This window comes from Metopolophium dirhodum, chromosome 4 (assembly GCF_019925205.1).
Source record: "Metopolophium dirhodum isolate CAU chromosome 4, ASM1992520v1, whole genome shotgun sequence".
NCBI lineage: Eukaryota > Metazoa > Arthropoda > Insecta > Hemiptera > Aphididae > Metopolophium > Metopolophium dirhodum.
This window is the reverse complement of record NC_083563.1, coordinates 22,157,647-22,173,451: the sequence shown is the minus strand read 5'-3', so window position 1 is coordinate 22,173,451 and position 15,805 is coordinate 22,157,647. Positions and strand designations below refer to the sequence as shown.

At 26.0% G+C, this 15,805-nt stretch overlaps 1 protein-coding gene across 2 annotated transcripts in view; it reads right to left on the bottom strand.

Moving 5' to 3' along the window:
• The window catches only part of LOC132943312 (PDZ domain-containing protein 2-like), a 40,383-nt gene extending 24,578 nt beyond the window's left edge, over nucleotides 1-15,805 (bottom strand). The window contains exon 1 of one of the 2 annotated variants that reach the window (XM_061012249.1): nucleotides 15,618-15,805. In XM_061012249.1, the coding sequence (XP_060868232.1) occupies nucleotides 15,618-15,641 (24 nt within the window). In that variant the 5' untranslated portion in view covers nucleotides 15,642-15,805. Of the gene's footprint in view, nucleotides 1-8,370; nucleotides 8,760-15,617 lie in introns of those variants that run through there. The other variant, XM_061012253.1, reaches the window with a different exon arrangement.

Genomic DNA, 15,805 nt, shown 5'->3' with positions numbered 1-15,805 from the left:
CAAATCATTGAACATGCGTAATTTTTAATGAAATAGTGAATATTATTTTTATTACTTAAAACGAGAATTTTTACTCAACTGGTTAAGAACAGTTCAGACTTTAACCAATACTTTTCAAACTAATAAAATTACAGAAAATAATATTGGTTACACAATAAATTATACAATGTTTTACATGCATTTACTGCAGTAAAAAAAATTATACCCAAATCTTTACTATTAACATTTTCCTTAACATGTAATGATTTTTAATTTTAATATAACTTTACTATTTGAACAATTTAACACATAGTTTATGGTCTATTAAACTATTTTAAAAATGATAGCAAAATACAAATAGGTTTAGCTTTAATTTTTCAAAAATTAAAATATTATTTTTTATTTATATATATTTATAGCTAATAACCTATTGCTACGTTTGTCAAAATTATAAACTCCAAAGTTCAAACGCTTATCAAAAAAAATTGTCTCTATATATATTTTAGTATATATTTCTTAATCAAACTAATACAACTAATGAATTATCTTGTTTTAAATTGTCAAGCTTTTTTACAGAATATAAAAAATATTATCAACATAAATAAAAAAAAAATGGGCAAGTGGATGTCGTTCTGCTGTACAGTAGGTTATAAGTGGGTCACTGTAATGGATGGTGTTAAATTTGAATTCAATGATATAATATCATTGTATAAGAAAAACGATTCTGTACGAAGACGGTCAGTCAGCCAATGATATTAGTATATTACCAAGTATATTATTGTGAATACAGTACTTTATATACAACCTATATACCTACGTGGAACCTTGTTTAAAATTTTCAATCCTTAGCTATAAAAGTTGAACATTTTATACATTTTTAACTACAAAATAGTTATTAAATTTTAAATTTGATAAATTTTGTCAACATTTGAACTGTAAATGTTTATTAAAATAATGTGTGCCTATGTATTTTTAATATTTTTCAACTGCTATCGTAGCAATATATCAGGAGCCTTGTATTAAAGTTTCATACTTTTTGGCCCAATAAATAACATTTTATTTGTAGAAAAAAAAACTAAAAAAATTGAAATTTGAAATTGTCTGTAAACAGTTCAAAACAAATCATAACATTTTTTGAAATATTATTATTTTGTATAGAAAATGCTACTATAAACAACCAGTAAAAATTTCATATATCTACGGTCATTTGTTTTAGAGTTAAATCAAACTAATATTTTTTGTTTTTCTCAGCGCTTTTGAAAATTACTGGGAATTTTAAACTTTGATTCCTCCCTAATGCACCAACAATCAACATTATTCATTTTCCCATCGAACAAGATACTGAAGTTGAAAATTGAAGCATTATTGTGTACACAGAAATAAAAAACACACATCATTGTAAACCAATACTTTCATCGCTCCGCTCAGAATCTAAAACTAATAAAATTCGAAAAATTCGAAAATTCGAAAACTTATATTAAGTATAAAAATAAAAACATTTAAAGCACAATTAATAAGTTTTAAATTTAAAGTTATACATATATAGGTGTGTATTTTACACTGATTTTTATTTATTGGCTAGAAATCTTTAATTAATACTTATATAAAAATACATTTTTATTTAGACATAATTTTACTTAACTGTACCATTTATAATCCAGAATTTTAAGTTTAAAAATCCTTTATCCTAAATTAAAAATATTATGCCTTTTGTTATAAGTACAAAATAAAAACAAATACATAGTTTACCATCATATTAGCTCGCAATGTTCCTATATATTACCGAACTTCAACAACAATAGAAATTAATTGGATTATCGTAACCATAGTTATCAAATTAGTTTAGGACTACCTTATTTGTACAGACCTTGGACTAAACTTATATCATCCATTCATCCAAATATCTATCAATATTAACACTGTTAACAATATAACTTTTAATGATACCTTTTGTGTTAATGGTATTTTAATAATGATCCATATTACACAAAGTTTTTCTATTGAGTGTCAACGAAAAGATGAAAACATATAAATCTTTTAATATAATAATATTGAAGACATAGGTACAGCTTTTCAGGCGTATAATATAAATGTGAGTAACTACCGGTGGCATTCATACATAGAGCTTATGGGGATAATGCATCCTATCTAAAAGTCCAGTGAAATAAAGATCAGTAAAAAATCCTGCAAAAAAAAAGCTCAAGAATTATATTATTACGTAATAGGTACGCAGGAGTTATAATTAACACACGTCTAAATGAATATTTAACTTGTATTTTACTTTGTTTAAATATCTATATACATAGACAAATAAATATTATTGTATAAAAAAATCTTTAAAATATAATACAAATGTATTTCAATAAACAGACCAATTTTGTATAATGGAAGTTTCACTGTAATAACAACAGTTATACATAATAATAGTAGGTATCTGTTTTGAGGCTATTTGAATATATTTACTTTTAACTCTTAAGAATGTGTAAGTATTAATAATTATTTATTATTAAAAAATAAAACATTAAAAAAAACTTCTGGAAAAACACAAATAAAATTATTTTTTATTATTGTTATGGCAATGATAAATTGATAGATAATGATAATTTAATTTCAATAATGTAATCACGATGAGTGAATTAGGTATATAGAGAAAAAAGTTTTATTGATTCGCCATTTTAAGAACATGTTTAACTGATCAAAAATAAAAATTACTAAAAGATAGTAGAAACATAGGCAATAGGTAACAATATAAGGTATGATATTTCGTGTGTTATGACAATCTAAGTTTTATAAGTAATTTAATAAGTTGGTATTGGTGATAATATATTTTGTTGATCTATTTGCCTATTTAGGTAGATACCTATGAAATATTTAAACATAATATAATTTACTTGTGATAATATATACCATAATACTAAATAAATTACTACCATTATAATAACTTAATGGCTTAATAATGATGGCTATCCTTACAAAGAATTTCTATCAATCACTAGCGGAAATTTTAACGCAAGTTAATATTTCTACTATAATACGAGCTATAATAATATAATATAATCGTATATAATACTATGAGCATTTTTTTGTCTGTGTGTCATCATATTTTCTTATAGGAAAGTGAATTTAGTTGGTTCTTTGAGGGGTCAAAAGTAAACATTTTCTACTTGTTTTCAAAAGAATCGGAAAAACAAAAATTTAATTCAAAATAGCCAATTTGTAAATTTAGGTTATTGAACAATTTTGATTGTAAGAACATTTATTTAAGTCATGTAGTTTATTTTTAAAATGTTTAGAAATCTCATAATTTTTGCTGATTTAGTCGTAAAAACATTTTAAATTCAAAAAGTATAAACTTTTTCTAATTATTTTATGATAATTTTTAAATAAGTACCTGTTATAATCTAAATATTTATTAAAAAGTTAATGCTTTTCAAATTAATAGGTCTTACTTTAAAAAATTTACATTTAAAAAAAAACATTAAAACCACTCAACTTGTAAAAATATTTTCAAAACTTTTCTAAAAATCAGAATTACAAAATAGCTGTTTTAAAATTTCTAAAAAATGTTTTACTAGGTTTTACATTCTTTTATTTTTAGTAGGTACTTATTAATAAATGAATGATATAAAAAAAAAAATTAAAAATATTGATTAGAACGAAAGTTATTTCATTTACCAGGTCTTCAGGACACTCGGTGTCTCGGTATATGATATATGATAACACTGTGAAGATTTATACAAAAATACGTCAATTCAATTTTTAATATATCACTATCAGTTTTAGTTCTTTGTTTAAACTATATACTACCTATATTAGGTACCTATATAGTCCCAACAAATATATGTAACTAAAATCCAAAATTAACTTTCTCCCATGTATCAGTCTTATGATAAATTAATTATTTTTCTATAGTATATAGAAATGAGATATGAGAAACAAAATTACGCTACCAAACTGGGTCACTCTACATCTATATGGCTACATAAACACATAGGTAGATTGTAGGTAATATATATTATACATGAGTACATGACATTATCACAATACTTAGGTATATGTCGAGGTATATGTATAGTTTATTATATGTGGATCCGGTGGATGGAAGTATAAGGCGGACTCTGCTGGATATTAATTTATGTGCTGTACGTATAGCGATGAGACGTACTTATATTACTTACAGAAATGGTATTTTATCACCATCAATACGTTTTATTGTATTTTAATAGCTACATTGTTTGAATATCGAGTTTTCATTTATAATAACATTTTAGTATTTATTTTATTATTTTATTCTTATGGCGTCTAGTCTAAACGAAGAATGAACTCGTATTCACACATATCATTAATTTTCTTTCAATGCTCATTGTATCTACATGGCTTGGTGTATCTATACATATTATTAATGCGGTAGACTATAGGCCTATACTGTATCGTACGGAGTTTAAAAATTAGAATTCACTTTTGTAACTATACTATGCAAATTAATATCAAAAATATAATAAATTGAAAATATCTTTATACTTTAATATGGTGTGCGGAAATGGTACAAATAGTATGATTATACATATATAACTACTAACTATTACCTACAATCTACACTTTCAATCTATAGTAATATTTTGTGTTTTTTAACATATTATTTACAGATAGAAGTACCCAGGTATACATTATATAATTACAAAAATAAACATAAGTTATACTAACATTTTTTTTCATTAAAAAGAAGTAGGTATTAATTTCATATCTAGATATTCATTTTTATAGACCACAAATAATACAATTATATTAAAATTAAAATATGTTAATGTTTTGCCCTTCAGTAGACCTTCGGGCTTAGGTATTCAATTGCACAAACCACATTTGTCCACTGATTTGCTTTTTAATACAAGGGTATAGTATATTTAATTTGAATAACTATTAATTTAAAATCTTAATACCTAGTCTAGACTAATGAGTAGATACCTAATGATAATGATGATTTATGTTCATTATATTCATGAAATTCGTTAAAGGACCAAAATAATATTTTAACTTTAATTAATAGAACTCGATGTTATTTGGTGTAGTTTACATATAAGGAAGATAATCGTTTACAACAAAAGATAAATCGTGAATAATAAAAAAAAAAATAATAATATTAACTAGATTAACTATAGGAACTTTTATTTATTATGTTTAATTAATAGGTACTACTATACCTAACTACTTTCCGACTTTCCTAATATAGAAATATGCATTGAGAATGAATAAAGAAAATCAACTGACATTGGACTGAACATTTTACTTAAGCGCATTGTACATATTTTGTACCTACTAGGGAGTCAATAATTGAAAGCACTTCGTAAATAAATTGCCTTTCGAATAGATACTGCTATGAATTAAAGACATACGCGTTTAAGCGTTTTCCTTTCACACTTTCTTTAAAAAGAACCCATAGCATTCTACCGTTTATTATTATTGTCGTATGTCTGACTAGTTTGACTGTAATATATATGTACTTAACAGATAATAGTAAATGATACATAATACACTATATAGTATATTACATAGGTAGTGTTTATATTTTTTTTTGAGAGATAGATATGTTAGGGAAATATAATGATGAGTTCTCTTTAAATAGGATTTTTTTTTATCATTATTTGTGCGTTTAACGTATAAACTTATTTATGTGTTTTATTAATCAAATAAACATTTAAAAAACTAGGGAAGTTGCTCCCTGGAGATCACTGTATTGTAAATTTCCAATGTGGTAATATACTAATATGACGTATCCTTCATAAGTCGTAACACAGTTTATACAATTATTTTATTCTGAGTTAATAATATTCATGATAAAATCTATAAAAAATGAATTACCGAAACACTGGAGAGTGAAGATAAATATGTGAGACTGAAAGTATTTTATATAATATAATAGACAACAGTTTATATCTTAACCTTAAAAAGGTTCTAAGGGAATTTCTTCAGCAAAATGCCAAAAAAATATTTCATCAATTTAATTTAAATAACATGATATTTTTTATAAATTAACAATATAATATCTTCAAATCAATTGAATTTATGTCTTAGATTATATTATATGATATGTACAGGGATATTTTTTTAACGTAAAATAGTTAAAAACATAAAAACTTACTTATTATTTCAAAAACTAATAACATTTTTTAAAATAATAAAAGACAAAATCTTTAAATTAAAGTTTTAGTGTCTTGCATAGGTGAAGTGTACCTACATTATAAATAGAATGCCTATATTCTACCATAAAATGAAACATTTTTTTTAGTCATTCACTATAACACTAACTAAAATACTGTAAAAGGGCTATAGCCCTGTTGATTTCTAAATTAATGATTAAATAGTATTTTACTATTTTTCATTGATTATACATTTTCATAAAAAAAAAATGGGTTAATTACTACTAATAAATTTAATTACCAAAACGTACCTAATATAATGGGTAATATAATTAATTTTTATAGACCAATAAGTTTTGTATCCTATGGTTTTTTTCAGGGGTTTATTCCCATAGATTTTTTGAGTGTCTACGGTATACCTCGTTATATTCAGTTATATTAAATTTGAATTGAATAATAAATCATCGTATACAATGGACACTGAACAGCGACTGGGAGTGGAGTAGGTATTCTGGCGTCTAACTATGTTCTTATATGTGTCCATGAAATAATTCAATATTTTAAAATTCCAAAATTTCAAAATTGTATCATACTAAAGTCTAATAAAAACTAAAAAAATTGATTCCTTAGCAATTCTATAGAACTCTATATTCTCAGTAAAACAAATTACAAAATATTTAAACAATTTGCCATGTTTAAAAAATGGTAAAACAAATTGTTGATGAAAAACCTACTTGTCCACTTTTTTAATTTGATTAATAACTAAACTCAATAGTCAATACCTAGATATTAATATTTATTCTTTGCAAAAAATTGAAACGTTGGATTACAGTACCCTAACCCTAGTTAAGTAATAAGTATTATTAATTTTACCTCTAAATATATTAATACTCAAGTACACAGGTAAAATTAAATACTAATACAAAACTAATATAATGTTTGACCATATTATATTACACACTTACACACATGTGACATGGAGTACCTGGAATTATATGATTAATCGACTTATAAAAATTAAAACCTATACCTAAAGGGTTTAAGGAACACGGGCACGGATAATGGGGGTATGGGGGCTAAATTGACTAATATTTGATCGTTTGAAAAACACGTAGACGTTAGTATTAAAAAAAATGTATTTAAGAGGACATTACACCCGCATGTGTTGTCTCCGTCTTACAATTTTTTTTTGATATCATTTATATGAAATAAGTTTTTCAAGTTTGAAAAACACAAACAATAATGGTTTTTGAAACAGTAAGAACTTTTTTCATATAAGTGATATCAAAAAAATAAAAACAACGTTGCACAGCCAATGTTTTCCTTTTTATGTAGAGAAAATCTCGTTTCTTAGTTATGAGTTTATGACTGTAACCTTCTCGGTTCTTTCCCGCGCAAAACAGTTTTTTGTTATGTTGTTTATTTGTAAGACGGAGACAACGCATAGCGTCATCTTAAAATATAATGTCAAATAGACCATAATGGTTTACATAGGCGTATATTTGGTAAAAAATCTGGGGACCTAGATATATCAGTTAACACGTATTAACATAATTTATTATATACTTACGAGGTCAAGTTAGGAAATACTTTGGGGGGCTTCAAGAGATTTTAGGGTTGCTAAGCCTCCATAAGCCCCCTTCCACAATGTATGCCTATGATGGTTTATATTGACATTGTAATGGGTAACGACTAATGAATATTAAACTGATTAAACAACTCGAAATCTCTATAGCGTATTCTCGTCATAGATACAATGTAATAGGTAGGTTTGTTATGTTTAAAACATGAATTTAAAACATTTGTCTTAAACGTTTTGTTTATTGTTTAAAACGAATAAAACATGTTTAAAACAGTGTAAAATCCAAGTGAATATTGTGTTTTTTTGGTTTATTATTAATAGTAAATAATAATAGATATCCTTCAGAAAAAAAGTTAAAGTATAAAATAATTATATCTATTAATAGATGGTAATTACCATTCTTCATTTTATTTTATTTTTTAATTGAAGTGAATAAATTACAAAATTTAAAATGTTTTTACTTAATAGTTAGTAGGTACATACATACAATAACGTAAAATAATGTCCACATAAAACAACATTAAAATACATTTCAAATAATTTTAAGATTTAAAATAAGTAAAATATAATATGATATTTATGTATAGGTACATGATACGCCTGTACAGTGTACGTCGATAACTTTAAAACGAATAGGTAGGAATAGCTAATAATAATTAATACATATAAACATACCAGCTATAGATACAACGTTTGTATTAATCTTGGTATTCCAGTCTGCAATTTGCAAATACAACGGGTACATAAAAATTCAAACCCGGATCCGCGTAAAATCCGTCGGCTATAATTATACCGCTCAGACGGTGAGCGTTGCAGTCGTTTGGCCGCGACACGGTGGTCTGGAATATATTATTATTATTTTCTTGCGTGTGGCAGAACCGATCGGGTCGCGTTACGAATAAAATGAGAACGAATTGACACGAAACAATACGAAAACCATGATAGGTACGCTTGTTATAGACCCGCACGTCCTGCAGTAACGATTATGGCGTGTTAAAAACTTAATCGAATAACATTCGTATTTCGTGACAAACGATAGTCGCGACTCGCGACCGAGATACAATAGAAATATAGAATAAATCCCGTCGGGCTGTCGGAGGCTCGAAGCGAATTCGATACTTTCGATACTTTACCGTGGCTGTTGGGACATTGCTAGTTATTTCTTTTCGCAGAATCCCTGTCGATTAATAAATGGAGTGGTTGCGGTTAACCCGGTTGTTGTTATTATTACATACCAGATACCGCTCCGTCGTACGACCACGCTTTGTCCTTTGCATCTAGCGCGCGAAGATAAAATATTATGTAATGTACTAGATAGAAGATATCACAGATTATAATAGTAAATAGTATAATAGTATAATCTTATATATAGATTATATTATCAAAATTACGGATTATAAATTATATAATGTATAATATTATTTTATTACCATAGCAGGCCAGCAAAAATATTGAACACAAACAAAATTTGAATTATTTAATCCTGTGTCATACTTCTAAGATTCCTCTTAAGTTTTTACCTTAATTAAAAAAAAAGTTAACTGGAAAATCAAATACATTTTTTATGAGCGTTTTACGACAGGTTATTCCCCGTAAAATAATGATTTCTTATCGAACAATTTTCTTATTTTGTAGTAATTCAGAAATGAATAACCAACAACCGTAAGTAATTGAAATTTTCACCAAATATTTATATTTTATAATATTTTATACATGATATTATCTTGACTCTTTTTGAGATATTTAAAAACATTTTCAATTTTCAATTTTGTTTTAGTTTTTTCTATAAATATCGATTGAAAAGTTTTCTCTAGGAAAAAAAGATTGAAAATTGAATACAAACTTTCTCATACGTTTTTATAATTACAGGTTAAGAACATAAAAGATAAATAGAAACGATTTTTTTATAAGCATTTAAAGTTCAAATTTTGACAAAATTCATCAACATTTCGAAAAATTGCAAATTATTTTATAGTTAAAAGTATAAAATGTTAAATTTTTATAGTTAAAGATTGAAAATTTAAAACAAAGTTTCTCATAAGTAATTAATATTGTAACCAAGAATTATGAAAAATTGTTGAGAACCAAACCAAATTAGAACCAAATTTATTTGATTCTATTTAACGAATTTCTGTATAATACGAATTATTTTTGCTGCCCTCGATGCTTCGTAGCGGGATTGGTAAATTGGGTCCCATATGACCTTATCTCGGTAAATTGGGTCTCGGAAAAAAAAAGGTAGTAGGTAAGTTGAGTCCCGGAAAAAAATATATAAATTAAAATATATGTGGTTTTTATAATATTATGTTCTAAATAAATAATATATGGTATAAATGATTAAAAAATTGTGTACCGGGAAAAAAATGTCAATACGCTAAATAATATTATAGTACGTAAAATTTTACAATATATGGTATAAATAATTAAAAAATTGTGTACCGGGAAAAAATATTAATACGCTAAATGATATAGTACGTCAAATTTTACAAAAAATATTTAAAAATATTATGCTTCGTAGTACGGAAGTTATTCACTGTACCTAATTATGATAAAAAAAACTAAAATATATGCAACACCAGTTTTCAACAAAGTCGTTTAGTTTTTATAATATTCTAGTTTGAAAATAAATAACGTTAAATACATACAATTTTCAAGAAATATTAATTTTAATATTTTTTAAACATTGTACAATAATTGTAAAATGTGTTGTTTCTTTTTGAGTATATATACCTAACTAGCTTTTGATTTATGTTTATAACATTTACACACACAAATATTACAAACGTCATACAAATGTTTATGATGTCAATATTTGAGGTTTTACCAAATCTCAACCAATTCTCCAGCACATAATTTTAGAAATGCTTATATAATTTTTAATTGGGGATGAACCCGAGGAAATATACGTTAATACATATTATGTATATACTGACGACGTGTGAGTGTGTGACTAACTGCAGTATAAATTATACTATTATATATTTATATTTATAGTCATGTTATTAATTTGTTTAATTTTAATTTTATCCGTTAATCGATCAGGTCATTTAGATACTGGCCTGAAATACTTATTTTTTTTTGACACAAAATATTATTAGGCATTAGCGTTTCTCGTATTATACCTAGTAACCGAAATATGCTCGTGAAGATGTGATGAATTCTTCACGTTTTAATGTTTTATTTATTTATATTTTTAATACAGCACAACATATTATGCATATATGCGTGCCCCCAAAATTCTACTTCTCGTCTCCCCGGGTGGTATTAAATAATAAAAATAAAAAGGTGACTTCTCTGAATACCTCCGTTTAGTTTACCGATAAGCAGCATGTAATTATTTTGACCTGTCAATGGGTATTAGTTGTAAATTGTAATAAGATTTGGGTTCCATTGTGAAAAAACCTCTGGAACAGGCTTCAGAGATAAATTTATTTGAAAATTAGCACAATTGAAGGGTCCGGTGCAATAACAAGATATCTCCACTTTTGGAAATTGTTCAGGAGACATAAAAAATGTTTTTACTGACACAACTTTCATCATGTTACTGTTTCAAAAACTTATTTTTATGCTTTGGATGTATATATAACATTCCATAAAACCTTATTACTTTTTAATAAATTTGAATAATTTTAATTAATTAACTCAAGTTTAATTTAGTGGAGATATATGGGTTTTTGCCCCAAAATTAAAATCCATGTTTTTTGTTTTTTTTTTATCTCAAAAATTCTTTCATCATATGTATTGAATAATCTCAAAAAATATTTGTAATGTGTAATTTATACCTATAATCAAAATCATCGGTTGGATCACAACCTTTTATAATGATTAAATTGAGTAACTATGTGTTTTAAGGAGATACTTGGTTTTTTGACCCAAAATATAAGTAAATTATTGGTTTATGCATTCATCAATGTAGCTTTGATATCCTTTACGACTAAAAAAATACTTAACAAAACTACTTTGGTAGGATATTTCATTTTAGAATATAATCATGAGCATATTAGTACCTATTAATGAACACATAATAAATAAATAGAAAATATATCTAAAAATGATAAACAACTATAACAGAATCAATATTAAAATGTTGAATAATAATAAATAAAAACGTAGAAAACTATAAACAACATTTCGGTTCACGACTCACAATGACTGAGCGACATGTCAATATAAAATATAACACAAATACACAATATTAACAAATATTTTAGAACATGGAGTAATATTAATAAAGTCTATGATTTAAAATAAAAACCGATACAATTGATAACTGATAAGCTATACCTTACTAGCACGGATATAGAATATACTACAACTGCAAAATAATATCAATGTCTTGCTGGTGGGTAAATGCATGATAAAATGTTACTTTGTCATGGGTAAATGTGTAATGACAGTGTTGACAACTTTCAGAGCATAAACAAGGTATCTCCGGAGATATCCGGTTCTTGCCCAGAACATTTAAAACCAGATATCTCCTTTTGTATGATATTAGCGTATCTAATAGTCGGAGATATATCGTTATTGCACCGAAATGTAGACAAATTTTTCCACTATTAGAATATGTTAAAACATGCATTTCGAAAAAAAGTGGAGATACCTTGTTATTGCACCGGACCCTTCAATTCACCTAACCCTGGTGAAAGATATTTTGTATGCAACGTATGTTCGCTTGCCTGCTACACCTACAATACATATTATATGCGTATGTCGATAGGAATATCTTCTTCTTTCAACTATTTACTACAAAAGATTGTAAAAAAGAATTATCGAAGAAATACGAAATAATTTCTAAAAATACCAACCTAAAATTATAATAGATGACTTAAGGTATTTTCTTTTTATATATAATATATTATTTACTGCAGACATAAAACAAATTTCTAAACTATTGACACGCTCTGTAGTATAGGCTACAACTTATTTTCATATAATAGGTACCTATCAATTGATGAATTCAAAATAATATATGATGTAGGTACCTAATACTCGAGAGTCGAGAGCCGAGATAATACGGTATACAGTAAATTGAATGTTGAATTTATAAATTTAACAATAATTTGGAAACTGTAAAATGTATATACTATAATATGTGATAGTATAGTAATAGTATATTATAAATTAAAATGAAGGACAAAATCCAAACATTTATAATTCTATATACCTATTTAAACAATAATGTATACTATGCCACAGTGACATAATGTAGGTATATGGCAAGATAATTTGGTTTTTGTTTAGTATTCTTATTTAATCGTTTTATTATAGTTTCTATATATACTATACCTATGTAATATACTAATACATATATATATATATATACACTATATAGTTGTCAAACTGCAGAGTCTCCTATAGACGAAAGATTGCGACACTTTCTAAAACTGAGCACTGACGGGAATACAATGTATGTAGTTAGTGTATCAATGTCTAACAATGAAAACAAATTATTGTCATTGTTGCCTAATACATAAACCCCGTCACGTACCTATTTACAACATCGGCATAAATTTAAAATTATGCTTTTTAAGTTCATGGAATAACAAAATAGTAGAGGTACTTCGGGTACCTACCTATACACAGTATACACTAAACATATTTTATATTCTCATATTAGTTCACTATATTATGTATAGCCGTATAGGTACCTAAATATTATATATACCTATAGGCACTGTATTTTATATTATTTTACTTTTGTGTAAACATAACTACCAACACCATTTTCAAAATTTTCTATGGAAATATACATTACACGAGGTTTTCTATACATGTTACCCATCCATGTATTAATTTAAATTTGCACATCAATTGCTGAAAAAATCACGACGTGTATTCATTATAATATAATAATTTACCTATGTGAACAATGTAGGTCATAATATATATTGTATATACCTACATATTTTTTATTTACTTTTTGAAACAAGTTAATCACTCAATTATGCAAACAAAAGAATGGGTACTACTTTCTGTAAACTAATTTTTTTCTTCTAATTTCCAACACCGAGGTTCTAATTATATTGCATTCTATAAACAGCAATATTGTAGTTTTCAAATAATGATATTGATATACATACTTTATTAAACAATTTTTATTTTTATATAGTAAGAGTTCAACAATTACCTATCATTTAGGTTTTCACGACCCCCTTATAGAGGTGAAAAACTAATTAATTAGGGCCACCAACACTGCAACATATAACATAAACTATAAGCATCAACATAAAGAAAAATATATTTAGGTTACGCGAAAAAATGAAATACCTTATTTAGGGGTCATCACCTTTAAAAACGTTGAGTGTCACCGAATTTTGGGCAATATGTGCATAATATTTAATAATATACTAATGGGTGAATCATAAATCCTAATATTTTTTACGATGACTGATTACAAAATATAATATTTACCAAGGTACTTGTTTGTTATCGCCCCGCCAGAATCGTATTAATAATAATATCGTAATACTTAATTATTATCATTTAAAATTTAAGTTCAGTCCGCCACTGACGTCCAGTATACCGCTAAAATCTGCTGGGGGGAGGAACGGGGGGGACGTCCAAATACCCTACATCAGTCATATAGCTACTGTTATTGTTGTCGGTACCTACAAATGGTCCAAATGGATTATAGATATCTATATTAATATTATTATATAGTTGGTTAATTGTTTGGATATTATCGTATATTTTGGTACGATTGGATTAGAGTCTAGAGGTTTATCATTTAAATGATTTAATAATAAGATAATAAACTAATATTAACTTATAAACTTTATAACTCTGACTATACTGTATACAGTAAACCTAATAAAACGTATCAGTAGTTAGAAGTTCATTTTTACAAACATTTTACTTTCATAAGTCACAAGCCATATTTGGAAACGACTTAATTAACTTTTGATTTCCTTCCTATAGGTGTACCGTATATCTACGCAATAATAATAACTAACTTATAGTATGAGCTTTCACTGTCGTAAAATATTTAAGCTCAAGTTGAGCATTTGCATCGTAAAATATAGATAGTAAAATAAAAAGTAACAAAAATAACAGACAGTTATACGATTAAGCAAACCGGATGTACCTGGATAAGCCTGAATATAACTCAATCAATTTAATAATAATCAAAGTAACATCGACTGAATTCAGTTTAGGTTAGCTTTGTTTTATTATAATTAAAAGTGTACTAAGTAGGTACCTATATATAATCTATTGAGATTTTTAATAATGATTAATGACTGAACAGTGAGCACGATATATTTTTGTAATTTGTAAATATTTTAAATATAGGTTTCAGTTAATACTTAAAAACATTATTAATAAATTCTTATTTATTGATAGGTACTTATTAATAAGTATATTACCTATATTTTAAAAAAGTTGTCATCAATTTATAATAATTTTAAAAAACTTATTTGTTAATTTAAAGTTTTTATTATGAAAAATACCTACCTACCTACCTATTAATTACGAATCGCCGAAAAAATTTAAAATTTAAATATATCATAATATAACGAACATTATAATATAAACACATACAAATTCTGATTGTACCATTGTACTAAACTATACCTGTGTTTATTTATTTTGTGCTTTTTTCCGTTAGATTTTTTTGGACTTTTTAGAATAGGAATAAACATACATATGTATAAGTATGAATATGATATATTATATCTCAACAATAAACACTATAAAGTAACACTATAGGTATTTAAATCTATAAAACATTAAACTCTTTTCTATGCCCACGTGCACTACACTGTAGTGTAACATTAAGAACGAATTACTGCAGTGTTACACTTACTATTACCATTGATTTTATAATATATAGGTACCTATTATATTATAAAATGTATGCTATATTACTTATTTATGTCATAGAGTGCCTAATTTTATTATTTTATCGAAAATAAATGTCTTACCTCTTTATCGGTCGTGTTGAACATATCTTATTTGTTAAACAAATCACAAGAGCACTTGAGAAAAAAACCAAAAAACTTTGAATATTACCATAGTTAACATTAGTAATATACTACACATTTACACTATACGATCGCGTGGGGCTCTACTTCCTATATCTAATGAATTGCAATGCACACGGGTGTTCTCG